The sequence below is a fragment of the Acomys minous genome (genome assembly GCF_964271855.1).
Source record: "Acomys minous genome assembly, chromosome: 6".
NCBI lineage: Eukaryota > Metazoa > Chordata > Mammalia > Rodentia > Muridae > Acomys > Acomys minous.
This window is the reverse complement of record NC_140487.1, coordinates 117,762,871-117,789,628: the sequence shown is the minus strand read 5'-3', so window position 1 is coordinate 117,789,628 and position 26,758 is coordinate 117,762,871. Positions and strand designations below refer to the sequence as shown.

Below are 26,758 nucleotides of genomic sequence, written 5' to 3'. Positions count from 1 at the left end.
TATCCCTTGGCCAGCCTGGTGGCCTCCCCTCTCCTGACCAGCACTCAGGTTTGGGAGTGGGTGGTGTGAGATTATTAGGGCAGCCATGGCAGCCAAGGTGTTGAGTTTGAGCTGAGGTTTGCAGGACCACACAGGTTCCCCTGGTTACACCCTATAGCAATGGCCTACATCCTCTTTCCCTTAGCCAGAGGCTCTTCCTCAGCACAGCCCTAGTCCTGCCTGAAACCAGGGGCCGACTGTAAGCAAGCTGGCACAGAGCCTCAGCAGGGAGTTGGCCACCCCCTGGAGTGGGTAGGAAGGAACTTGGCTGCTAGCTCCTAGTCTAGGGCCCACCCACAGCGGCTAGTGTTTTTGGTTGGAGGACAGACTGCCCTTTCTTTGGAGAAGGGTGCAGAAATCCTGCTTGCCCGGCCCCCTCTAGTGGGTGGGTATCCAAGGCAGCTGGTATCTGCACATTGAGAGCTTGCGGGAATGGCTGGCTTTCCCATCGCACTCTGGCCAAAGAAGGCCCTACCCACAGTGTACCTGCACCTGCCTGCCAGCAGTCATGCATTTGGCCTCCTAGATGGAGAGGTGGCTGGCACAATGAGAGAAGGAAAGAAAGGACGGAAAACAGACTGGTGTTGGGGGAGGTGGGGGGGCATGGGAAACGGTTTGGATTGTGTTTGTGTGTGTGTGTATGTGTGTGTGTGTGATTGGTCTTTTTGTTTTTTGGGTTTTCCCCCCTCCATTTTTTGTAGTTGTCTATAACTCCATAAGTGCTACTTTTTTTTTCTTTCTTTCTTTTGGTCCTTTTGGTCTTTTAAGTAAGTTGCAGGCTTTGGCTTGGAAATCCCCAGGGGGATGAGGGGCAGGAACCTGAGGCTGCTGCCCCTTTGTCTGCCTTCACGGTACTGTCCCTTCCCCCAGCTCTTCCTGGACCCCATGAGCCAGGCCTCAGCCCTTCCGGCTAACCGCTTCCCATGAGCCACTACTCTGATGTCAGCCTATAACCAAAGGAGCTGGGGGTCCGGGTCTGGTGACCAGCCCTTCTCAGTCCCCTCAGTCAGGGTGCTCCCCACCTGCAGGCAGGCGGCAACACCCTATCTGCTGCCATCAGCCCCTTCCAGAGCCCACCTGTCCCGCCCAGCCCTGTCTTGCCCCGCCATACCCTGCTCTGCCCCATCTGGGGGTGCTCTGCTCAGGGATGGGCCGGCAGGGCTGTATCCAGTCTCCCTGGTAAGCAGAGACTCAAGAAAACCTCCAGGATCCTGCTTCTGGTCATTTGGCCCCAGGGAGTACCCTAGGGCATCTGTACAGAAGGGACTGGGAGGGAGGGCCGCACCCTGCAGTCTCGCTCTGCTGGTGTAGCAGGCAGCTCCCCACCCTAACCCCCACCGCGGGCTCCTGAGTCGGCAGATTAAGCATTTTATAAATTGTATTTTAAATACATGTTTTAAACTTGTCAGACATTTGTTCTCGTTTCTGGCTTGCTATCTCATACGGTGGGTTGCTTGTCCAGCCCTGGGGGTTCCTGTTCCTGCAGAGGCTGAGGTTTTCTGAGGTACTTAGCTTAACCCCTTGTAGGGCTCCCAAGTCTGAGTGGGGAGGCAAGGGCAGCTGCAGTAGGAAGCCCCAAGTCCGCTGGACAGGGGTTCAGTGAGTCCTGCCTCAGACTCAGCCCTAGAGGAGGCATGCTGGAGCTCTTCAAGTCATATAGGGTTGTGAAAATGGACAGGCAGAGGGAAGGGAGGTTGCTTCACTGACATCCAATACAGAGGCTGAGGTTCTTGGTGTTTATTGGCTTACCAGGCCATGAAAGCAAACTCCCAGTGCCAGCCCCTGCCCTGTGGCCCAGCTGTCTGTAGGCCTCAGACTTCTGGAGCCAGGGTTCCAGAGGATCAGTGGGTTCGGGCTGGCACAGAGCTAAGCCACTTTCTGCCGTCAGAGCTGTGTTCCCTGGGAACAGAAGGGGGTGGAAAGGTAGGGAGCATTTGGCCCTGTTCCCATAGTCCTGCCAAGTTCCTGAGCCATCCCATGTACTCAGGGGAGAGGCTTCTAGAAGCAATGAAGCCAGAAGTTGGGCTTGGGGTCCTGATCCCAAGTTCTGTGGACTCTGAAGGGAACACCATCCTCCCTCCCAGTTTCTTAAGCTTCCCATAATTCAGAGCAAAGCTAAGGGGTTCTGGTGCTTGGGCAAGGGGGTCAACACCACCCTAAGGAGGAAGGTAGGTAGGCATCACTGAGTCCTGGGCCCAGGGATGCGTCATGTCTATCCACCCTGCCTGGAGCAAGCAGTTTCCCAACACAGTCTCTTAGAAAGATGGATTCCCCAGTTACTAGGCCAGGGGCCTCCTCAAGATGATGGACTGGCCCAAGAGGCCCTGGCACTCAGTACCTACCTGCTTCCTTGCTGTCCTGATTGGAAGAGGAGGCCATGGAAGTCAGGGCCCAGGCTTGTGGGAACACACTGATCCAGCACAGAATGGTTATGGCTACCCTGCTTTCGACGGACTGTCTTCTTGTCCAGCCTCGGGCAGAGTGGGATGCAGGGCACCTGGGCGTAGGGGCTCTGCAGATTGGCAGCTGGGATGGGAGGGAGCAAACGAATTCAGAGCTTGGGGGAATCCTAGACTTGTTACGTAATAAGCAGAGTGGGTTTAGGCAGATCCCTTAGCGTGTGAGCCTCTAAGATGGAGAGGATATTGGTACCCACCACACAGGGTAGATGGCGTCCCGGATGATGTGTACAAGGCCCCCAGGCTAAGCGTAAAGTAAAGGCTGGCCAGAGCTTAGCCCAGGAGAATGGGCGAGCACACGATCTGTGGAGATGGACCCTAAACAAGACTGCCTTTGCTAACATACTACCCGGGCTTCCCGTTCTGTCAAGAGGGGCAATTGTAGGCCACATCTACAAATGACCTTGAAGTGGAGCCGACTCCAGTGGGCACTTGGGGCATCCTTGGCACAGGCTAAGGCAGGAAGGTAGAGTCCAAAGCATTGGGGCTGGGTGTTGTGTAGTGTGGACCAGCCCTGTTTGGCCACACGGGCTCCATCTAGGGGCAGTTGGCCCCGCGGATCCGCTTGCCAGCCCAGCCTGCTCGTGGGCCCTCACCATAGTTCTGCTGCTTGAGCCGGTTGAGGATCCTGAGGATCCTCCGTTCTGGGACTTCTAAGTTGTTTACTTGCTGCGCGTTGTAAGAAAGCTTCTTGGTTGATTGCAGCCCGCCTATAGACGATTCCATTTCTCGGGCCTTAGAGGAACCTTCCTTCAGCTTCTTTTGGTAGTAGCTGAGGAGACAACGCCTGGCAGCTCAGCCTGGCTGTAGCTAGTTAACCCCCTTCTCCTGACCCCTTTGCTCTGCTGGCCAGTTGTGTGGCAGGGCATCAGGAGATGTAGTCCCCCTTAGGAAGTAGGAAGCAATAGTTCTGTCTGCTCTGTCTCTAACATGTCAGGTGACACCTGAGCTTCCTGTTCTCCCCAAGGCTAAGATGGGGGCCGAATGTACATAAGGATTATATGCAAGACAAGACCCATTAAGCTCAGGGGCCCAGCCTGTATTACTTACTAGTTCTGTTACTCGTATTTTCACTTAGACACATGTCTGCTTATAAACCAGCCATGCAAGGCTGGGGATGAAGTTCAGTTGCCAGCGTGCTTGCCCAGCATGCAGGAAGCCTTGGTAAACTGCTAAACTGAGCTAGCTTGGTGTCACATGCCTGTAATTCTAGCGCTCAGAAGGTGGATATGGGAGCCTCAAGTTTAGTCAGCATTCAGGAAGCCTTGGTAAACTGCTAAACTGAGCTTGGTGGTGCACGCCTTTAATCCCAGCACTTTGGGGAGGCACAGATAGGCGGATCCCTGAGGTTGAGTCTACAGAGCAAGTTCCAGCACAGTCAGAGCTACATAGACTAACCCTGTCTGGGGGAAAAAAAAAAAAAAAACAAAAGAAAAAGAAAAAAAAAAAGAACACTTCCTGCTCTTTCAGAGGAGCCAGGTGCAGTTCTCAGCGCCCACATCAGGTGGCTTAAAACTGCTTGTAATTCCAGCTACAGGGGACCTGACACCTTCTTCTGGCCTCTGAGGGTACCTGCACACACACAACTGCACCTGAAAAGGACCTGATGCAGACTACAGGCAAAGGCCTACAAACAGCTGACGTGTGTTTTGTTTTTTGTTCTTGAGACAGTCTTATGTAGCCCAAGCTGGCTTCTAACTCACAGCGTAGCCAAGGATAGCCTTGAGGATAGCTCCTGATCCTCCCGCCTCTCCATCTTACGTGCTGGGGTTGGGGGTACATTCTCTGTGTGGCCCTGGCTGTCCTGGACTCACTTTGTAGACCAGGCTGGCCTCGAACTCACAAATATCCACCTGCCTCTGCCTTATGAGTGCTGGGATGAAAGGCGTGCTCCACCACTGCCCGGCTGAACAGCTTTTTTTTATTGTTATTTTTATTGTATGTGATGGCCTGCAAGTGTATCTTGTGGAGATGTTGGGACTCCTGGAGTTACAGACAGTGATGAACTAACTTGTGGGTTCTGGGAATTGAACCCAGGTCCTCTGGAAGAGCAGCCAGTGCTCTTAACTGCGGAGGCCTCTCTCCAGCCCCTAAAGACAACTCAGAGAACCAGAGTTCAAGAAAATAGCATTTTGGGCTGGACTGTCGCTCAGTGGGAAGGGCTTGCAAAGAAGTAACAGGAACCTCAGCAAACTGGAAATACATCTTCGTGTCGGCCTTTGTGTGGAGGCCACAGAAGCAGTTAGGAGTCAGAAACCGCCCAGCTATATGACATTGAGCTTTATGGCTTGATCTTACTTACAGTTAGAATAAGAAAAGGGTATGTGTGGTGTGTGGGTGGTAAGTTGATAGAATACGTATCTAGCATGCATGAGGGGCTGGGTTTGGCCCCTGCACCAAACTAACCAAGCATAGTTGTGACACCTGTAGCCCTAGCACCCAGGTGACAGAGACAGGAGCATCAGAACTTCAAGGGCATCCGCAGCTACATAATCAATCAGGTTGGAGTCTAGCCTGGGCTGCATGTATCCTTTGTGAGATTTGAATTTTTATTTTATTTTTTGAGACAGAATCTCACTATGCAGCCCCTGCTGGCCTGTGAAGACCAGGTTGATCTCAAACTTAGAGGTGCCCACCTGCCCCTGCCTCCTGGGTGCTGCGATTAAAAGCATGGCCTACCATGCCTGGCCAACCTCAAATGATTGGTCTTTAGGAACTGGGCACAGTGAAATGTGCTCATCATCTCTGATGCTCGAGAGTGAAGCTGGGAGGGGCTCAGATCCCAGCCCAGCCGGGATAACACCCATCCTATTTTTAAAAAGGAAGGGGAGCCAGGCGAGGTGACGCACGCCTATAATCCCAGCACTCGGGAGGCAGAGGCAGGTGGATTGCTGTGAGTTCAAGGCCAGCCTGGTCTACAAAGCAGGTCCAGGACAGCTAGGCTACACAGAGAAACCCTGTCTCGAAAAACCAAAAAAAAAAAAAAAAGGAAAATTTTCTAATATCATCCCTGGGGCCGAGTCTCTTACAGCCTGGAGGTGTTTTGTAAAGGACTTCTGCTCTCTCAAGGGAAAACACTTGTGCAAATGAGCCGGAGCTAAGCCACCTTCCTTCTTAGAACCACAGTTTCTTGCTGGAGGTAAAGCTCGGTGACAGTGAAAGAAGTGGTGGGAGGGCAGGGAAAAGGAAGGGATATAACAGCCTGGAACCAGACAGGAGGCTTGCCTGCCATCCTCCGCTAGTGAGACCCTGTCTCAGGTGAGTGGGAGGGAGAACAGTGGTTATTTATCCTCTGGTATTTGGTAGATGTTTTCTCAAAACTGAGTGACGTCAGCTGACCACTTCAGGCTCTGAGCCTGCTGTGCTGTAATCCGGGCTAAGCTTGGGCAGAGGAAGCTCACAGACTGGGAGACAATCTGCCAGCTGCACATCAGACAGGAGTGACAGCAGCCAGAGTATGTATATATACATACAAACATACATACATACATACATACATTACATACATACATACATACATACATACATACATACATACATAATCAAGAAAACAAACCACCCAGTCAAAAACCAGGCTAAGGGGCTGGGCGCGGTGGCGCACGCCTTTAATCCCAGCACTCAGGAGGCAGAGGCAAGTGGATCGCTGTTTCAGGCCACCCTGATCTACAAAGCAAGTCCAGGACAGTCAAGGCTACTCGGAGAAACCTTGTCTGGAAAAACAAAACAACACAAAGAATCAAACAAAGCCAGGCTAAGGATCTAAACAAAGCTCTCAAAAGAGATAAAGATGACTAAGAAAGACTTCAAAATCAAAATCATCTTTAGCAACTAGAGGAATTCATTTTGAAACAACTTAGTCCTAGTCAGAATGGTGAAGATTAAGAAAACCGCGGACAGGCCTGGAGAGATGGCTCAGGGTTGGGAGCATTGTCTGCTCTTCCAGAGGTCCTGAGTTCACTTCCCAGCAACCACATGGTGGCTCACAACCATCTGTAATGTGATCTGATGCCCTCTTCTGGCCTGCAGGTGTACATGCAGGTAAAGCTCTGTATATATAATAAATAAATCTTTAAAAAAAAAAAAAAGAAAACAGCGGACAACAGATACTGGCAAGGATGCAGGGAGAGGAGAACCCCTCATTTGCACAGTTGGGGGTACTGCAAACTGGTGCAGCCACTCTGGAAGTCAGTGTGGAGAGCTGTCAAAGGGCTAAAAATAAATCTGTCATAAGAGCCAGTGGGTATTTAAAATGCTCATTCAAGACAGGAAGTAGAGGGTAAGGCTCTGAGGCTACTGTGTGAGAGCAGCTAGGCCTCCTGCCTCCACCCATCACTTTTAGCCTGAGAATGATCATGTTGATTTAGCCTGTGGTCCTCTCTTCCTGAGCCACCCACTACCTAGCCATCACTCTTCATGGAGGCTGAGCCCCCCCCCCCTCCCGCTTGTCCATTGCCCGTCCTGGAGACATCCTGCTGAAACTGCTGAACCAGGAAAGGAGGGAGGGCTTCTATTACTACCCTCCCCACTGGGGGAGCCTAGCTGATTTCGAAGCCAGCACCCTGAGGTAGAGAGATGAAGGAGCAAGACTTTCCTGGTATCTATTCTAGATCCAGCCATTCCTGAAGCCCTAGCTGATGATTGGAACACTGCATCCCTCCACTGCCCAAGGCAGTTTCTTCAGGGTTTTCTTTCCCTTGCAACTGAGAGTCCTAACCCTCAAAAGTCTCCAGCACTAGCTGCCCTTCTCTCTGGGTCCCCCCACCCCCGACAAAGCAGCCCCACTTACTTTGTGATCTCCTCTAGGGCCGCCTCCGGCAGGGCCAGCATCTCCACCAGCAGAGAGAGGATCTCAAAGAACAGTGTGTAGGGGTTCGGGGGTGACATATCCATCAAGACATTCTGTTCTGGGGTCATGAGATAGTGGCTGCCATTACTCTTAGGTTGGCCTCCAGTGTACCCCATCAGCCTCCAGGTCCCATTTCCAGCTCTGACTGCCCTGGGCTGACCCCTGCTCACCCACGGAGCAAAAGAAGCGCTTGGTATCAGTCATCACAGCCAAAAAGTCTTTGAAATCCACATGACCATCTCCTGCAGAGTTAGAGAAACAACAGGGTGACCAGGGACCCTCTGCAGCGGGCCCAGGTACAGCAAGCTGGGCATGGCCCTGGTGTACACCACTGCCACTACCACCACTGCCACTGCCCTCCCCTCCAGGGCGGACTGTAACAGCAGTGCTGAATCAGGAGAAAAAGTGCAAAGGAAAAGCCAAAAATTAGAATCTTCTGGGCTAGAAACTATTGGACCAGAACAGGGCTTGTAGCTAAGTTGGCAAAGTGTTTGCTTAGCATGCACAAAGTGCAGGGTTCAATTGCCCACTACCACAGGAACCTGGAGATGGAAGGAGAAAGGTTAATGCTTCGGGAGCATCCTCGGCTACATAGCCAGCTGCAGGCCAGCCTGAGCTACTCAAGACCCTGTCAAGGAATACAGGAAACTACTGGACCTTGCATTCTTGAGACAGCGGTGAGAGTTCACAACCCATGCCCACCACTTCCCATTTCTGTGACCCGGGTCAAGCTTCTGAACCCTGAACCCCAGGAAGCTTTGGTCTCCTCACCTAATGGAGGAGAGACGGCCATAACAGGGCTATGCATAGCTCATGCCCACTGAAGCTCAGCAAGTGTCATTGCTGAACGCTAGTCTCTCCGTGAGAATATGACCCTACAAGATGCTGGCTAGACTTCAGGGGCCCTGCAGGCTCCATCCAGACTCCTGTCAGCGGCCTCATGTCTTGCCAAGCTCCCCGGCATTAAAGCTGCTTTCCCAGCATGCCACATTCTTCCCCGTTCAGGGTCTTCATATGTGCTGCCTCCTGGTCACAGATGCCACCTCCTCCCATCATGGTTCCTTAGAGGTATTGTTGTTGTTGTTGTTGTTGTTATTGTTATTAACTGGGTTTTTTTTTTTTTTTTTTGAGACAGGGTCTCCCTGTGTATAGCCCTGGCTGTCCTGGAACTCACCTTGTATACCAGGCTGGCCTCAAACTCAAGAGATCAGCCTGCCCCTACCTCCAGAGTGCTGGACTTAAAGGTGTGTGCCGCCACCATCCAGCATCAGACTTTTATTATTTTATGCTTTTATATGTGTGGGGGATGGGGGGTGATACATTTGCCACATCACAGGCGTGGAGGTGAGACTGTCTTTTGGGAGGTCATTTTCTCCTCTATTAGTGTCCCAGGCATCAAACTCAGGTTGTCATGTTCAGCATCCTTACCAGCTAAGCCTTATTGCCTCTCCTTTCTAAAAGAGGTTCAGACCAGGTCAGGTCCCTTACTAGACTGTCTCCTAAAGCTCCTGTCACACATGTGACACCTGGAACTTAAAAGAGACTCTGAGAGACAAGGACTATACATTTTGTCCCATGCTGTGTCCCTGGGCTCAAGCAGATAGGAACTAGGTTGTTCTCTGAGCTGCTTGCCAGTGGACTCAGGCTGTTTCCGGTCCCTTTTTTTTTTTTGAGATAGGGTCTCCTTGACTCACTTTGTAGACCAGGCTGGCCTTGAACTCACAGCGATCTGCCTGCCTCTGCCTCCCGGGTGCTGGGATTAAAGGCGAGCACCACCACGCCCCGGCCCTGTCTCCAGTTCTTAAAGTCAGGGGTGAGAACCCTTAGGACTTAACCCTGGCCACTGGTGGGGCGTCAAGCTCAAAGAAAAGGATCTTTCCCCAGTCCACGTGGAGGCAGGGCTAGGTCAGCTAGGGTTAAAGCTAGGTCGACAGTCTACTACTTGGCTACACCCCATTGAAGTGGGTGTGAGCAGTCTGCAGTGACAGAGGGAGCAATGCTGAGAAATGGTCAGGACTCGGGTCCTACATGGTCCTACCCTGGCGTATGCAAGGGCCTCATGCCCATCTCCCAGGGACTACTTCCTCCTCCTTTCCCTGACTCCTATTTAACTTGGCACCACTTGGCTTGAGCGGCTCCTCCTCCAGGAAGCCTGCCTTCCTGACCCCCCATCTTCCAAGGTACTATAACTGATGTTTCCGTGGCTTTGCTTAACTTTTGTGCCAACCCTTCCACTGTGGCAGTAACTACCTGGGAACCCCTTGAGGACAGCAGGGCTCATGGCTTACAAGTCTCTATTCTTGGTCCCCTGCATGAGAAAGCTCACAGAAGGCATCCCATACCTGTTGCGTGGATAATGCTAGTAGCTGTTGCCTCCCTACCCACAAGCTCTGTCCCAGCCTTTGCCTGACTCGCCCCATTTATCTCACAGAACATGATTTGCCATTATCAGCTCCATTTTATAGACAGAGGAACTGAGGTCTAACAAAGTGCTAGGCTTGACCAAAGCCATAATGCTGGTAAAAGAAACGCAAGGGTCACTGAGCAAAGGTAGCACACATTTAATCTCAGGACCCAGGTGGCAAGAGGCAGGCAGATCTCTGTGAGCTCAAGGCAAGCTTAGTTGACAGAGCAAGTTGCAGGACAGCCAGGGCTACACAGAGAAACCCTGTCTCAAAAAGCAAAAGGAAGAAAGAAACGTAAGGGTTATGGAGGGACAGTAGATGTGCAGAGCCTGAGGGGAGGGGCTTCTGAGGTCAACTACACCATTGGTTAGGAGGCAGGTCCTCCTAACCAGAAGGTGGCGCTGCACAGTGATTCAGGGAACATTAGCCACAGACTCTGTGAGACCCAGGGTGGAAGGAAAATGCAGACGCAATGGGTTCAGATGTTAGGGACACTGGACTCTGACCCAGAGCTTTAAGCCAAGCAGAGGATCCTTCCAGCCCGAGCACACACTGCTTAACGGGCCTCACGAAGCTGCAGCCGCTCCCCAGGCCTCACCATTCACGTCGGCACTCATCAGGGCTTCTTCCACCTGGGCTGGGGTAAGGTTGAAGCCAATTTGGAGCAAGATGTTCTTGAGGCTCCGTGCATCCACCTCGCCAGGACCATTGAAGATATCAAAGTAGCTGCGGAAGGCTGTCAAAAGGAGGCAGGGTTACCAGGTAGGACGTTCCTGCATTTCATGTTTTTTTTGGTGGCGTGTGGCGTGCTGTGTGTAGGACAGCAGGTACCTGGCTCTATTTCTCTGTTTTATTCCCTTGGGTCAGTGAAAACATTCAGAAAAATCAGAGGAAAGGAGCCGCTATGGTCAAGAAGGTTCTAGACTTTAGGACCCAGGAAGGAGTGGGAGATAAGAGAGCACATATCCACTCTTTTAGGGCCAGCCCAACATGAGAGAGAATGGTGAGGGGCATCTCCAAGGTCCATAGAGACCTCCCCCACAGTGGGAGCTCCCCACTTTTCAGTTTTGTTGGTGGGGTACGGTGCGATGGAAAGGAAGGGCCTGTTCAGCGCTGGTGGCCCGATTAAATGGAAAGGGATTATCTAGGATGAGTAGGGCTCCTGGGGGACCCTGCCTCCCCTCCAAGAGTCCTCTAAAGAGGATTGGTGAGGTGGCCCACATCCTCTTCTGCGTCCTAGGCCAAGTGTAGTTGGCCCCTGAGGGCACTGCTTTGTGTAGTGGGGCAGTGGGCAGCAGTGTGACCCAGTGGGTCAGAGCAGTGGTGTGACACAGTGGGTCAGGGGGACAACAGTGTGGGGCAGTGGGTCAGGGGGACAACAGTGTGGGGCAGTGGGTCAGGGCAGTGGTGTGGGACAGTGGGTCAGGGGGCAACTGTGGGACAGTGGGGCAGGGGGCAACAGTGTAGGACAGTGGGTCAGGGGGACAACAGTGTGGGGCAGTGGGGCAGGGCAGTGGTGTGGGACAGTGGGTCAGGGGGCAACTGTGGGACAGTGGGGCAGGGGGCAACAGTGTGGGACAGTGGGGCAGGGGGCAACAGTGTGGGACAGTGCGTTGGGGGGTGGCTGTGTGGGACAGTGGGGTGGGGGACAGCAGTGGGACAGTGGGTCAGGGGACAGTGGGGTATGGTATGAGGTGGTCACCTTCCTCCTGCTTCAGGGTGAGGTGCTCTTCAGTCCGCTCCTCACAGCTTTGATACAGTTTCAAGAGGCCATGCTCTTCCGGTTCCTGCCTGCAGGAGGACAATGGGCCCAGGACAGCTTGCAACCACCTCCTGCCTTCCTCTGCTCCTGCCCCTGCCAAGGTGACCCAAAGGCAGGGGAGAGGAAGCCAGGGCACAGAGATTAGAGAAACTTCCCTGAGGAACTGTGTGGTGTCGAAGACGCAAGCGACAGGAAGAGACAGACGCAAGGGAGTTAGACAGAGGAGCCACAGATGGTCCCTTTGGTGGTGATGCTGGTGGGGGACTTGGGGTGCAGAGCAGGGCTACAGCGCTTGCCTAGTATGTGTGACTCTCGGACTTCCGCTCCCAGCACCGGAAAGGAGGGGAGGGAGGAAGGAAGAGCAGAAAGGAAACAGGAACATGGAGAATGTTCTGCTGGAAAGCACAGGAAGGAGACAGAGGAGGGGGGGCGGGGGACACGGCTAGTCAGAGGATGAACAGGAATAGGGCCCAGGACCAGAGTGTGGGGCCCTGCCAAGATGGCGGGCCAATGGAGGTGGTTCCTACCGTGGCTTGGCATAGTTCAGGCTTCTCTCATTGCTCTGGGGCAAGAACTCAGGCCATCTCCAGCTCAGGTCTTGGGTGGGAGCTGACAGGACTGAGCCAGGGGACCCCATAGTGGCTGGGGCTTGCCCATGGGCTGGTTGTCTGACCCACAGTGGGACAGTAGCTGGAGCTGAGGTGGAGGACTCATGCAGGGTGAGAGGTAAGGTTGGAACCGAGCTGCTGATGGGGCCTGAGGTGGATACAGAAGTCAGGGTCCTGGGGGACCTCCGGCTTGTCAGGGACCGGGTCTTCAAAGTCCTCCGGTGGGTGGTTTCCTCCTGCTCCTCTGCCTCCAGGAGACACTTCATGAAGCCCCGTCGGTGGCTCCCAGAGCCCTGGGTGCCTGCAGCTGAGAGAGCCTGCTGCCGTTGCTTCTGCCCTTGGCTCAGTTCCTTCCTCTCCACGTCTCTCACCTCCTGAGGGGAAGGGAGGACACGGGGGGGATACCTCCAGCCAGGCTGACTGGCCTGCAAGAGCTTCTAGCCTTACCCACAGCCTCTGGGGATGCTCAGACTGCTCTTTCCTCTCCAAATCCCTGGAGAAGCAGCTCCAAATCTCCAGGAGCAGTGTTCCGGCCCCTGAGTGACTCACCACCTTCCACCTGCAAGCTATTTTCCTGAGTGAGCCAATTTCCTTCGTTGCAGCTCACACAGCTGGCAGTGAGCTTGCCTCACCCCAGATGCCTGTCTCACACAGGTGTTCCCAGCGTCAAATAGTCTCTCACTCATTCCGTAGAACCAGCCATACCTATATCTGGGCCCGCCCACCTCTGGGTCAGGCTATCTTGAGGCTGAGCAGCTTGCCAGTCAGCATCCTTTTCCTTGTGTAAAGGGTGGAACCAGAGGCCTTACAGCAGGAGCCCTTGCACCTCTGGAAGTGCCTCCCTAGCCCTCGCTTCCTTTAGATAAAGCGTGTGCAGGTGCAGCACACCTTTAATCCCAGCTCCCACCTGAAGGCTCCTAATAGTATGTAACTCTCGTTCCAGGGCATCTTGTCGCCCTCTTCTGGCTTCCTTGAGAACTGCTTGCATGTGGTACACAGCCAAATATGCAGGCAAACACTGCCCCCCCTTCCCAACCCCCACCCCCACCCCTGCCACTAAAAAGTACTACAAAGATAACAAAAATAGGATCATTATGAGAGAGTACCATAATTGGTAGGATTCCTGAGATTGAAGGTCAGGGAAAAGCCTTGCCGAGTGTGACATTTAAGTTGAAGCCTAAATGACTTCTTGGAGTTAGCCATGACAGACAGCATCTATGGGCAGGAAGTCTGGCATAGGGGACAGTGTGTGTAAAGGTCCAAGGGAAATAAGCTTAGTGAAATCCACAGAACAGAAGTCTCCCCAGAGTAGCTAGACACAGCGTCCTGTGTGTTTGGGTGATGAATCCGGGGCCCTCACTCTACAAGGAAGGAGCTTGTCCTGGGTGAAGGTGGGGGAGGGGATCGGCTCAGAAGTGGCCTTGCAGAGCAGGGAGGGACCGTAGAAGAATGAGAGGAAATCGGGAGCAGTTTGGAGCTACCTCCGATGAGCCTCTCTCTGGGTGAAGAAGGGCTAGGGTGTCTTTTGATGGCAGGCTGGGCATTCTAAGCGTTTCCCGTCAGCTCAGAGACCTGGAAGTGGCAGAGCTAGTGGAGTGGGCATGGCTGGAAGCCAGCAGATGTGTGGAGAAGCTGTGGGTTGGAGCCTGTGGGCAAAGGACGGAGGGCACATCCATGTGGGTATGGAACAGTCCGGAGATGGACTCAGGGATTCCAGAGTGTCACCCCAGTTCTGACTGCCCACTCAAGAAGCAGAAGCACCAGGCCTAGCAGCACGCTTATGTACTCACTCCCAGCACACACGCACAATCCAGAGGGGTCAGGATTTGAGGTCATTTTCAGCTACATAAGGAGTTCTAGGCCAGCCTGGGCTACAGGAGACCCTATCTGAAAAAGCCAAAATTGGCTTCAAGATGGCTCAGCAGGTAGAGACACTCACCCCTAACCCTGAGTTTGATCCCCAGGGCCCACATGGTGGAAGGAAAGAACCTCCAACCCTGTGCCATGGGACTTGTGCGGCTTGTCTGTACGCACAGTAGTACAGGGAATTTTAAAAAATTTGCTGCATGTTGGTGGTGTATTCCTTTAATCCCAGCACTTGGGAGGCAGAGGCAGATGGATTGATGTGAGCTCAAGGCCAGCCCGGTCTACAAAGTGAGTCTAGGACAGCCAAGGCTACATAGAGAAACCCTGCCTCAAAAAACCAAAAACAAATAAATGAAAGAATTAACAGAGAGAGGCAGATCTCTAAGTTCAGGGCCAGCCTGCTCTATAGAGTGAGTTCAAGGCCAGCCAAGACTACACAGAGAAACCCTGTCTCAATAATAAAATAAGAATGTGGGCCTGGTGATGCATGCCTTTAATCCCAGCACTTGGGAGGCAGACGCAGGCAGATCACTGTGGGTTTGAGGCCAGCCTGGTCTACAAAGAGAGTCCAGGATAGCCAAGATAACATAGAGAAACCCTGTCTCAAAAACTCAAAATAAATAAATACATACATACACACACATACATATGTACGTACATACATACTTAAATAAAATTAAAAAACGGGAGCTGGAGAGATGGCTCAGAGGTTAAGAGCACCGGCTATTCTTCCAAAGTCCTGAGCTCAATCCCCAGCAACCATATGGTAGCTCACAACCATCTATAATGAGATCTGTTGCCCTCTTCTGGCGTGACAGTGTATGTGCAGGCAAAACACCGTATACATAATTAATAAATAAATCTTTTTAAAAATAAATAAAATAAAACTGAGAGTGGTGGTACACACCTTTAATCCCAGCACTCGGGAGGCAGAGGTAGGTGGATCGCTGTGAGTTCGAAGCCAGCCTGGTCTACAAAGTGAGTCCAGGCAGCCAAGGCTCCACAGAGAAACCCTGTCTCAAAAAACAAAAAAGACAAAAAAAGAAAAAAAAACAAAAATAAATAAAATAAAATAAAAATAAATAAATAAGAATGTATAAAGGAGCCGGGCGGTGGTGGCGCACGCCTTTAATCCCAGCACTCGGGAGGCAGAGGCAGGTGGATCACTGTGAGTTCAAGGCCAGCCTGGTCTACAAAGGGAGTCCAGGACAGCCAAGGCTACACGGAGAAACCCTATCTCGAAAGCCCCCCCCCAAAAGTATTAAGAACGGGACATAAACGTACACATAGCACATGCACACCTTCCCCAGTCTGACTGGGAATGTTTCTGTCCCCAGCACCTGCCCGCCCAATCTCCCCTGGTCCACTTCTATCCACTCATCCCCACTCTGGCCCTACTTACTGGAGGAGGAAGAGACCTTGTGGTTGCCTTGGTTTCCACAGCCTCACCTCTAAACAGAGAAGAAACAAGGAGAAAGGGGAAACAGGGTTGCAGGTCAGCCAGTTGCACCCCACACTGACCCCGAGCCCCAGCACACTAACCTCATCCCTTAGTCTTTACCTCAGTGTCCCCCTCCACTGACTCACTTGCATATACAGACCCATAGACCAAAGATGGGGGAAACTGATGCCCAGGGGAGTGTGACTTCCCCAAGGGGCTTCAGTGGGCCAGAAACACAAAACACCTCACTATTTTATATTTGTAGTTTTTTAAAACTTACTTGTTTATTCGTTTTGTGTTAGCACACGTCAGAAGACAGTTTGTCAGTTTCCTCACCTACTATGTGAGTCTCTGGGGTACCAAATTCAAGTCACCACGCATGCTTCGTGGCCAAAACTTTTACCTGCTGAGCCAAATCGCTGGCCAGGCATTTGTTTGTGTGTGTGTGTGTGTGTGTGTGTGTGTGTGTGTGTGTGTGTGTGTGTGTGTATTCCACAGCACAAGTGTGGAGGCCAAGAGGACAACTTGCACAAATCCGTTTTCTCCTTCCACTATGTGAGTCCTCAGGGATTGAATTTCGGTCTTCAGTTTGTCAGCAAAGACCCTCACCCACTGAACTACCTCCTCATCCTCCATCTTGTTTTGAGACATGGCCTTTCATTGACCTGGTCCTGGCTAGACCAGCTGGCCAGCCATGGTCCCAGGATCCACCTGTGTCCATCTGCCTAGTGCTGGGATTACAAACACATGCCCCTGTGCCCAGCTTTTTTACCTGGGGAATTACTCTCAGCTTCTCCCACTTGCACAGACCCTACTTCAGCAACTGAGCTAGCTGTCTAGCTTTACCTCTAGTGTTAAGTAGCTGAAGAGCCACCCTTAGGTGCAAGGAACAGGGCAGGGGCAGCCCTGGAGGATGACTTACCTGTCTTTGTGTGTTCGAGATCCTGGTGCAGATGGCACGGGGGGAGGGGCCTTCCTCTCATGTGCAGTTGCCATGGGCTTGGGGGGCACTGCTTCCTGGGGGTTGTTCTTGTGTGTCCCTGAACTGGGTGCTGCCACGGGCTCCTTCAGTCTGACCTGTGGGAGGCCTGCTTCACTGGGAGGCTCGTCGTCTGGTGGCTGACTCCTACTGTCTGAGGTGCATGGTTTCCCCGGATCGTGGTCTGTGTTTCTCTGAGTGGGAAATCAAAAAGAAGGCCTGAGAGGAGCTATTATCTGACTTCCTAAGGGGAGTTTCAAAGGAGAGAACTTACACACTCCTATGGGGTGTGTGTGTGTGTGTGTGTGTGTGTGTGTATAATTTCCCCCCTAAAGACATTTATGTGTATGTGTCAGTGTGAGTGTTATGTCTCATGTATGTAGATGCCTTTGGAGGTCGGAAGAGGGCATCAGATGCTATAGTTACAGTTGGTTATGCCTCACCATGCGGGTTTGGGGCACTGAACTCCCCCAAGCATGCGCTCTTACCTGTTATACTTTTTCATCCCCTCATTGGTTTTTTTTTTTTTGTTTTTTTTTTTGTTGTTGTTGTTGTTGTTGTTTCGAGACAGGGTTTCTCTGTGTAACAGTTCTGGCAGCCCTGGACTCACTTTGTAGCCTCTAACTCACAGTAATCCGCCTGCCTCTGCCTCCCAAGTGCTGGGATTAAAGGCGTGCGCCACCATGCCTGGCTTCATCCCCTCATTGTGTGTGGGGAATCTTTTGGGGTTTTTTTTTCTTCTGTTCTTTGAGACAAGGTTTCTCTGTGTAGCCTTGGCTGTCCTGGACTCCCTTTGTAGATCAGGCTGGCCTTGAACTCACAGCAATCCACCTTGCCTCTGCCTTCCCCAGTGCTGGGATTAAAGGTGTGTGCCACCACCGCCTGCCTTTGTTTCTGTTTCTGAACAGGATTCTGTTGCGTGGACTTACCACAGTGTCTCTCCACACAGCCAGCCACTCATGGATATTTGAATTGTTCCCTATTTTTTGATGATTATGGGTAACACACCTATAACTCTGGATACCCATGTGGTATTGATATCCCTATGAGTATTGATCTCTGTATGGATATTTGGTTTCATTTCTCTTGGGAAAATACCTAGGAGTGTGTGCTGGATAACTTTATGTCAACTTGACACAAGCTAAAGTCATCTGAGAGGAGGGAATCTCAAATAAGAAAATGCCTCCAGGGGGCTGGAGAGACGGCTCAGTGGTTAAGAGCACTACCTGCTCTTCCAAAGGACCCCGGCTCAATTTCCGGCACCCACATGCCAGCTCACAACTGTCTGTAACTCCAAGATCTGATACCCTCACACCAACACACATAAATTAAAATTAAATTAAATATTAAAAAAAAGAAAAATAATGCCTCCAGGCCTGGCATGGTGGCGCATGCCTTTAATCCCAGCACTTGGGAGGCAGAGGCAGGTGGATCTTTGTGAGTTTGAGGCCAGCCTGGTCTACAAAGTGAATCCAGGACAGCCAAGGCTACACAAAGAAACCCTGTCTTGAAAAACAAAAAAAGACAAAAAACCAAAACCACCACCACAACAACAGATTAGCCTGTAGGCAAGCCTGAGGATATTTTCTTAATTAGTGACCGATGGAGTGGGGGTGGGGCATCGTGGGTGGTGCCATCCCTGGAAACAGCACCCCTCCATGTCCTCTGCATCAGTTCCTGCCTCCAGGTTCCTGCACTGTTTGCGTTCCTACCCTGGCTTCCTCAATGATGAACTATATACTATGGAAACATAAGCCAAATAAACCCTTTTCTCCCCAACTGGCTTTTGGTCATGGTGTTTCATCGCCATGAAACCCTGAGAAAGTAGAAAGGCTCTCATGGTGCATGTGATTTCAGCTCATTAAGAAACTGCCAAGTTGCTGGGCGGTGGTGGCGCATGCCTTTGATCCCAGCACTCAGGAGGCAGAGGCAGGCGGATCGCTGTGAGTTCAAGGCCAGCCTGGTCTACAGAGTGAGTTCCAAGACAGTCACATCTACACAGAGAAACCCTGCCTCAACAGAAGAGAGAGAGAGAGGGAGGGAGAAACTGCCAAGTAAGTAATTTAGGTATGATGGCAAATCCTTTTGATCTTAGGAGGCAGAGGCCTCTCTGAGTTCAAGGCCTGGCTGGTCTACATAGCAAATGCTAGGTTAGCCACAGTGAGACTCTGTCTTAAGAAATAAATAAATAAATAAATAAATAAATAAATAAATATAGATGATCTTGATTTGGGGGTAAGCTTCAATATGATGAAAAATCAAGACCGCACGCCTTTAATTCCAGCACTCAGGAGGCAGAGGCAGGTGAGTCTCCCTGAATTCGAGGCTCTACAGAACAAATTCCAGGACAGCTATGGCTACACAAAGAAACCCTGTCTTGGAAAAACTAAATGAAAAAAAGATAAGAAAATCCAAGAATGTTGTGTTGAGCTATTATATTATTTTCTTTTGTAAATAAATGTAATATTGAGAAAAATAAACAAATGGAAAAGCCAACATGCCTTGCAAAGGCTAGGTGACCATGGAGGTCAGGGCTGGGGGACACAGACACAGACAGACAGACAGACAGACAGAAACACACACACACACACACACACACACACACACACACACACAGATGACCATGGGGGTCAGGGGTCGGGAACACAGACACACACACACACACACACACACACACACACACACACGATGGACAGACGGATGGGGACACACAGCCACTCTTTTAAACCCAGCACCTCCCAGCTTCATCTGTCACAGCATCCTCATCCCTGCCCTGTCCCCAGGACACCCAGAGGGACCTCTCTGTAAACAAGACCTGAAGGACACTTTGATTCCAAGTCCCAGAACCACCCAGCAAACACAAGCACATGTATTGAAGGCACAGGGGACCCCTTTTCCCCCCCACATGTTGCCCATGCCCTTCTCCTCAATCTCGTGGAATTACCTGGCAGCTCTCAGTGGGATGAATCTCTTTGGCCTCAGCGCTCTTCCGTCTCTCCTGTTGGTTCTTGGTCTGCAAGGCTGGCTGTGGCCGCCCTTCAGAGGTCACACAGTCCCCGCCAGGCTGGGTTGCCGGAGATGACAGATTCCTTGTGGAGAGAATAAACAAAGGACACTTTAACCCAGCCTGGGTGTTGCTCTCCCAAAATGCCTGTGAGGACTAGCCATACCAGGGGTGCATACTTACTGCCTGGGGGAATAAATGAAGAACTGATACACACTCTTAAGTCTCATGCAGGTACCTTGGTGTGGATGTTGAGGTGGCTAGAGTTTAACCCTTTTAGTGTCGGTTGATTTTTAGAAAGAGGAGGGGGATGTGCTGCTGATGGTGCACACCTGTAACCCACTAGCCATTAGGAAGAGAGAGAGGGTCAGGGGTTCAAGAGCAGCCTGGGCTGCATGAGATTCTGTGTTGCCTCTCTCACCACTACAGAGAGAGAGAGAGAGAGAGAGAGAGAGAGAGAGAGAGAGAGAGAGAGAGAGAGAGAGAGAGAGAGAGAGCGAGAGCGAGAGAGAGAGAGAGAGAGAGAGAGAGAGAGAGAGAGAGAGAGAGAGAGAGAGAGACTGACTTTATGTTGGGCTAGGGATATAGTTCAACTGGTATAGTACTTGGCTCGTATGCACAAGGCCCTGGGTTCAATCGCCAGTAACACACACACTCACATACATGCACATACACACATGAGCACCCATGTGCATACACACTTGCTTACACACATACCAAAACACCAGAAAAAAAATCAGAAAGAACCAAGATTCAGAAAGGTTGAGAGTCTTGGGCCCAGGGTTCTCAAGCTAAAGATGTCATCAGGGTTAGAATCTGTGTCTATCCTCTCTTTAATCTGGAGTTTCTCTTCTTCACCAACCCCTTGCTCCCTCCTTCCTTCCCTTCCTTCCTTAGGCAATGTCTTAAGTGGTCTGAGATGGCCTGGAACTTATTATGTAGTGGAGGCTAGCCTTGTGCTACCAATCTTTTCATCTCCACGATCTGAGTACATGTGCCTGTAAGCCTGGCCCACTGACATCTTCTTGTTGTTCATTCTTCTTCTATTGATTTAGTGAATAAATGTTACTGAGCATCTAACCATGCACGTGTCAGGGCTGGGACCAGGCAGGAGGGATCTGAAGCTGAACAAGAAACAAACTCCCCTGAAAAAGTCATATATATAGCTAGGCGGTGGCAGTGCACACCTTTAATTCCAGCACTCAGGAGAGAGAGGCAGGTGGATCGCTGTGAGTTCAAGGCCAGCCTGATCTACAACAAAGCAAGTCCAGGACAGCCAAGGCTACACAGAGAAACCCTGTCTCAAAAAACAAAACAAAACAAAACAACAAACAACAAAAGTCATATAGAAAAATGTAACTGGCACTTACTACTTTGTGGGCTCTTCTTTCTTCCACCCTTTCAACCCCCTAACACTAGATAAGAGAAAAAAGGATAGGAAGAAAAGGAAAGAGGTCCCTGAATAAAGTCAGGGGTTGGAAAAGGGATGATGTTACTGTTAGATTACTGTCTGCTGATTAGGGGCATCAGGTTCCTTGGGGCAAGTTTGATCTTCGCTGTCAGGATATCTGATTTCTTCCTATTTCTTCTTTGCACACAATTAACCGACCTTGACCAATAGCAACCAACAACCACCCACCCACCCTGCCTATGGGGCTCTAGCATGTATATACCCTCTGAAAATTTCCCAGAATTCCAAACATCACACAATTGCAGAAGCTATCTGCAGCTGGCAAAACCATGCCTCTGCTAGAGTACGAGGCAAATCATAATCAGCTGCTGCAAAGCTGCCTTATATCCCCACACCTGGGATTAAAACAAAAACATTATCATGTTTCTGTTCTTTCGTCCTCCCTTCCCTCCCTCCCCTCCTCCTTCCTTCCCTCTTTTCTTTCTTTCTTTCTTCCTTTGTTTCTTTTTCTTTTTTGGCCTTTCAAGACAGGGTTTCTCTGTGTAATAGCCCTGGATGTCCTGGACTTGTAGTCCAGGCTGGCCTCAAACTCAGAGATCGCCTGCTTCTGCCTCATGAGTGCTAAGATTGGTTTTTCCAGACAGGGTTTCTCTGTGTAGCCTTGACTGTCTTGGACTCATTTTGTAGACCAGGCTGACCTCGAACTCACAGCGATCCACCTGCCTCTGCCTCCTGAGTGCTGGGATTAAAGTCGTGCGCCTCCGTCACCACTCTCCGCCCCCCACCCCCACCCCCAGCTCAGAATTTTTATCATAGAAGGCAGCTGTGGCCTAGTAGATAGAAATAGTTGAGTTTGGGCCGGGCATGGTGGCCGTGAGTTCGAGACCAGCCTGGTCTACAAAGTGAGTCCAGGACAGCCAGGGCTACGCAGAGAAACCCTGCCTCAAAAAACCAAAAAAAGAAAAAAGAAAAAAAAAAAAGAAAAGAAATAATTTAGTTTGATTGCTCCTCTGAAATGGGTCAAGGGTATGGATCAGTGAGGGAGTTATGTGCCAAGCTGGCATCTGCAAGGACCTGGGTTTAATCCTCAATGTGGGGAGGGAGGAGGAGGGGGGGGGAAGAGGTAGGAAGAGGGAGAACAGCCTAGAGTGCTGCAGTTGCTAGATCTGCCTTAGCCTGCAAGTTCTTGGTCCTCCCCACACTCCCTTTTATGGGAAGCACCCCCACCCCCACCCCCGCCGAAACTCACCCTGGTCTTGCTGAGGGCCTCTGCTGCTGGGTCTGAAGCTCTCCTGACCCCTCCTGGGATGATCCTGTGTGTTGGAGCTCCCTCTCTGGTCCCCTGGGAGCTACAGGCTGCTTTCCACCATCCTTTCCTGAGGCATCTGCAAGGCGGGCCTGAAACAAGAGATGTGATGTGGGGCTGGAGAGATGGCTCAGAGGTTAAGAGCACTGTCTGCTCATCCAAAGGTTCCGAGTTCAATTCCCAGCAACCACATGATGGCTCATGACCATCTGTAATGAGATCTGGTGCCTTCTTGTGTCATCCATGTGGGCAGAATACTGTAAACATAATAAATCTTAAAAAAAAAAAAAAAAAAAAAAGAAAGAAAAGAAAAGCCGGGCGTGGTGGCGCATGCCTTTAATCCCAGCACTCGGGAGGCAGAGGCAGGCAGATCACTGTGAGTTCGAGGCCAGCCTGGTCTACAAAGAGAGTCCAGGACAGCCAAGGCTACACAGAGAAACCCTGTCTTGAAAAAATATATAAAAAAAAAAAAAGAAAGAAAAACAAACAAAAGAGATGTGATGTGTCTGGGCAGGTCAAGGGCTGACCTGGAACCAGGCACTGGGGCACTTCTCCTGTCCTTCCTTGCCCACCCTCGTGTCCTTGCCTTTGTTGGGGAGGCATAGGAGAGAGGTTAAGAGAAAGATCAGGAAGTGAGGCAGTAGGTGGTGGGCCTGGCCCTGCCTGCTTAGCATGATGGTCTATGGCATAAAAGTGGAGGCCAACCAGAATATAAGCCAAGGCATGGCCTTGAGGGCTGTTGAGGAGAACGCCAGTGGGTGAGGAGCGATGCCTTGCACAGTAGCATTATTCTGTAGTCCGGGCACTGGGTACCTCAGCTGTCTGAGACAATGGTGGTGGTATATAGCCCATGCTGGCTTTGAACTTGACATCCTCCTGCCTTAGCCTGAATCCTGAGTTTACCGTTGTGTGCCACCATGGCCCCCACTCCCCAGCCCCTGGCTTTTTTTGATCTTTTTTAAAAGATTTATTTATTTTATTTATTGTATATGAGTGCCTTATCTGCTGAAGAGGGCATCAGATCACATTATAAATGGTTGTGAGCCACCGTGTGGTTGCTGGGAATTGAACTCAGGACCTCTGGAAGAGCAGGTGACACTCTTAACCACTGATTCATCTCTCCAGCCGGATTTTTTTTTTTATCTTTAATCTCCATCTTGACCATCAGTTGTTGGTAGGGTGGACCTTAAGCCAACCTAGCTCCTCAGAAGACAGCAAACACCTCATTAACCAATGGATGAAGTTTTTTTAACAAAAGATTCTGGTGGGAGCCAATCCTAGCAGGTACCTTTCAGGAGGCAGGGCCTCAACGGACTTAATCCAGGTAATCGGTACCATGACACACACACACACACAAGGCTGAAAGGGGTACAGAGATGCTCTTAGGTCACAGAACTAATTAAGTAGCAGGGTCAGCACCCCGTGTCTGCTTGCTGAGAAAATGAATGGGGTGTGGAAAAGGAGGAGGCCCAGAGTGGTTGCCCAGCTTTCCCCTAAAAGGCTCTCGGCATGTGTGAAATGTGCCCCACAGACTCACATATTGAGAGCCTGGTTGGTTACCAGCTGGTTGGTGTGAGAAAAGAGGCTGGATCGTAGGAGCTCTGCCTCCCCCAATGGAGTATTAACATGGCTTTGTTGGGAGCCTAGGTTGTCAATTTGAGTGGATTAAAAAAATGCCTAGGAATCCCAGCACTCAGGAGGCAGAGGCAGGCGGATTGATGTGAGTTCAAGGCCAGCCTGGTCTACAAAGTGAATCCAGGACAGCCCAGGCTACACAGAGAAACCCTGTCTGAAAAAAACAAAACAAAAACAACAACAAAGAAAGAAAGAAAGAAAGAAAGAAAGAAAGAAATACCTGGGGGGGGCTGGATGTGGTGGCACACACCTTTAATCCCAGCACTCGGGAGGCAGAGGCAGGTGGATCTGAGTTTGAGGTTAGCCTGGTCTACAGAGAGAGTTCCAGGACAGCCAGGGCTACACAGAGAAACCCTGTCTCAAAAAACCAATCAAACCAACCAACCAATTAACCAAAGAAAAGCAGGAAGGGACCAAGTGTCTAGGAAAGCCCATCAGAACCAGACATGAAGGCCCGCCCACCAGACATGAAGGCCCGCCCACCAGACATGAGGGCCCGCCCACCAGATATGAAGGCCCGCCCACCAGACATGAAGGCCCGCCCACCTGACTGGCTGACACAGTGGGCTCCGAATCAGTCTTCTTTTTGGTGGAACTCAGACCAGGACTTGATTGGACCGCTGCATTGTTCTCCGAGGGTGTGTGGATGTCTCTGTTTTCCATTCTTCTGAAGCCAGCAAGACTCCCAAAGCCAGGGGCAACAGCTGCTGTTACGGAGGAGAAATCCAGTCCTGAGACCCCATTGCTGCATCTGCGGTGCACCCGGCATGAAAGGGTATGGGCTCAGCGGCGGAGCTGGGCCGGAGCAGGCTGGGACCCATGGCTGGTGCAAACCACTCATCAAAGCCTCTTTCCCATTGCACAACCCTACTGCATCCTCAAACCCTGCCTGATGATCTGGAGGAAATGGAATGCTGGCCTCATCAAAATGAAACAGACAGTGCCCGCAGGACATCTCAGAGCCTTTAAAGCACCAGTGTGTACATTTAAAAGACAGCCTATTAGGGGCTCGGGTGTAGCTAAATTGGTGGGGCACGCCTTTAATCCCAGCACTTGGGAGGCAGAGGTAGGTGGATCGCTGTGAGTTCGAGGCCAGCCTGGTCTACAAAGGGAGTCCAGGACAGCCAAGGCTACACAGAGAAACCCTGTCTCAAAAAAAAAAAAAAAAAAAAAAAAAAAGACCAGGTGTGGTGGCCCAGGCGGGTGGGTGTTGAGGTTTCAAAAGCCCACACCAAGCCCAGAGTCTCTCTCTGCTTACAGATCAGGATGTGGAACTCTCAGCTATCGCCCTGGCACCTGCCAGCATGCCACCATGCTGACAGTGGACTGAATCTCTGAAACTGTAAGCAAGTCCCCAATTAAATGCTTTCTCTTCTAAGTGTTGTCTTGGTCATAGTGTCTCCTCACAGCAATAGAATAGTGACTAAGACAGGGCAGCTCCTTTTTCCTGTCCTCTGGAACCTCACTTCTGTCTGTGTCATGGGCAGGAGCCAAGTGTTCTGTTGTAGTGGCCGCCTGTCCTCTCCCCTCAAGGCCTGTGTCCGGATCTCTGTTTCTGTAGTATCCCTACTCTGTCCAGGCTTCCAGTCACTTGAGTCCTGTGTGTGTGTAGGTGTGTGTGTGTCTGTGTATAGGCGTGAAGATTACCTCAGATGTCCTTCTGCAAATACCACACACCCTTTCCTTTCACCTTTTGGGGTGTTTGTTTTTGTTTTTGTTTTTGTTTTTGTTTTCGAGACAGGGTCTCTCTATGTAGCCTTGGCTGTCCTGGACTCGCTTCGTAAACCAGGCTGGCCTCAAACTCACAGCGAACTCACAGTGATCCTCCTGCCTCTGCCTCCTGAGTGCTGGGATTAAAGGAGTGCGCCACCATGCCCGGCTTGGGGTGTTTTTTTGTTTGTTCTGTGTGTTGTTTTTAAGACAGGGTCTCTCATTGACCTGGACCTTGTCAGGTGAGCTAGCCTGGCAGTGAGTCTCAGGGACTTGCCTGTCTTTGCTGCCGCAGCATGGGCATTTCAACGATGTAGGACTTATGTCTGCCTTCTATTTGTTGCCACTTAAGGTTTATTCATATTTGATTTACACGTATGTGTGAGATCCTCACGTTTACAAAGCAAGCTGTTTACTGACTGAGCCGTTTCCGCAGCCCCAGCTCCTTTTCAGCATCTATGATGGCATCTTGTCTGCTTTTTACATTCACTTGTTCTCAGAGGTCAGTCAGTAGCCCCACCCCCGAAGCCCCCTAGGGAGAGCCTGTGACCTGTGACCTGGCGGCCTTTTCCTTTCTAAGCCACAGCAGGCCAGCTACTGTCCACGTACCAGTCCTCCTCTCTGCTGGAAGTCCTTGAGCTGTATTCTCTTCACACCCTGTGAGGTATGGGCTCAGCCCTTCCTGATGAAAAGAAAACAAAAGAGTAGCTCGGAGTCACCCAACATTTTACCTAACACCACATAGCTCATCTCTAAGGAACTGGATTGCAACCCTGTATCTGTTCGACTACCCAGAAGGCACTGGGTTGTCCTATCTCTTGGACGCTTGGGCAACTACTTCACCATGTACCACTCATGTGGCAGGTCTTGGGGACACCCTGGGTGCCCCCCTCACCCCAGGGATACAGAGCATATGTCCCTGATAGTTTCTGCTGACCCAGACTCACTTTCTCCTCTTGCCCCTCGAAACCCCTTTTTACTAAGCTGGACCCCTGGGCCCCTGATCCCACCTGGTGGGAAGTGCCAGACCCCAAGGCCCCAGGGAGCTCCCCCATCCCACCTGGACCGGCTCCTGTGCGACCCTGGCTCTCAAATGGCACGAGCGGTTGTGGCTGTGGCTAAGTTTCTCTTACTTCCCCTGTGGTTTATCACTTCCCCCCACCTCTTTCCCATTAAGGATCCCCTAAGCATCCCTCCTCTCTGGAGCCTTCCTGCTCCAGAGGGGGCTGACCCGTCTGGGGAAAATCTCCTCAGGCCCCCAGACACACCTTCCTTTGTTTACTGTCT

General features: G+C 51.2%; 1 protein-coding gene across 7 annotated transcripts; it reads right to left on the bottom strand.

Annotated features, from left to right (window-relative positions):
- Positions 1-1,761: 1,761 nt before the first annotated feature.
- On the bottom strand, positions 1,762-26,758 carry SPATA21 (spermatogenesis associated 21). Of its 7 annotated transcripts, none has more exons than XM_084786479.1 (15): positions 26,740-26,758; positions 26,081-26,153; positions 24,308-24,465; positions 22,070-22,218; positions 19,350-19,494; positions 16,349-16,599; positions 15,388-15,436; positions 12,039-12,493; positions 11,452-11,540; positions 10,348-10,485; positions 7,515-7,586; positions 7,285-7,402; positions 3,095-3,270; positions 2,382-2,565; positions 1,762-1,938 (listed from the first exon to the last, which is right to left on the bottom strand). In XM_084786479.1, the coding sequence occupies exons 3-15, from the start codon at positions 24,422-24,424 to the stop codon at positions 1,881-1,883; spliced, it is 2,001 nt and encodes a 666-aa protein (XP_084642605.1). In that variant the 5' UTR covers positions 24,425-24,465; positions 26,081-26,153; positions 26,740-26,758; the 3' UTR covers positions 1,762-1,880. The 7 variants fall into 7 exon arrangements, with proteins under 7 accessions (XP_084642605.1, XP_084642607.1, XP_084642603.1 ...); XM_084786481.1 differs by having other exon boundaries at positions 24,308-24,468; positions 26,740-26,757; XM_084786477.1 differs by lacking the exon at positions 26,740-26,758 and adding an exon at positions 26,532-26,732 and having other exon boundaries at positions 24,308-24,468.

Coding starts and splice junctions, on each gene's coding strand:
- SPATA21 (XM_084786479.1), bottom strand. CDS start 24,424: ATGGAAAACAGAGACATCCACACACCCTCGGAGAACAATGCAGCGGTC. Junction 11,541..12,038: donor CTGAACTATGCCAAGCCACG/GTAGGAACCACC, acceptor GTCCTCCTGCAG/GCAGGAACCGGAAGAGCATG. Junction 7,587..10,347: donor GATGAGTGCCGACGTGAATG/GTGAGGCCTGGG, acceptor CTAACTCTGCAG/GAGATGGTCATGTGGATTTC.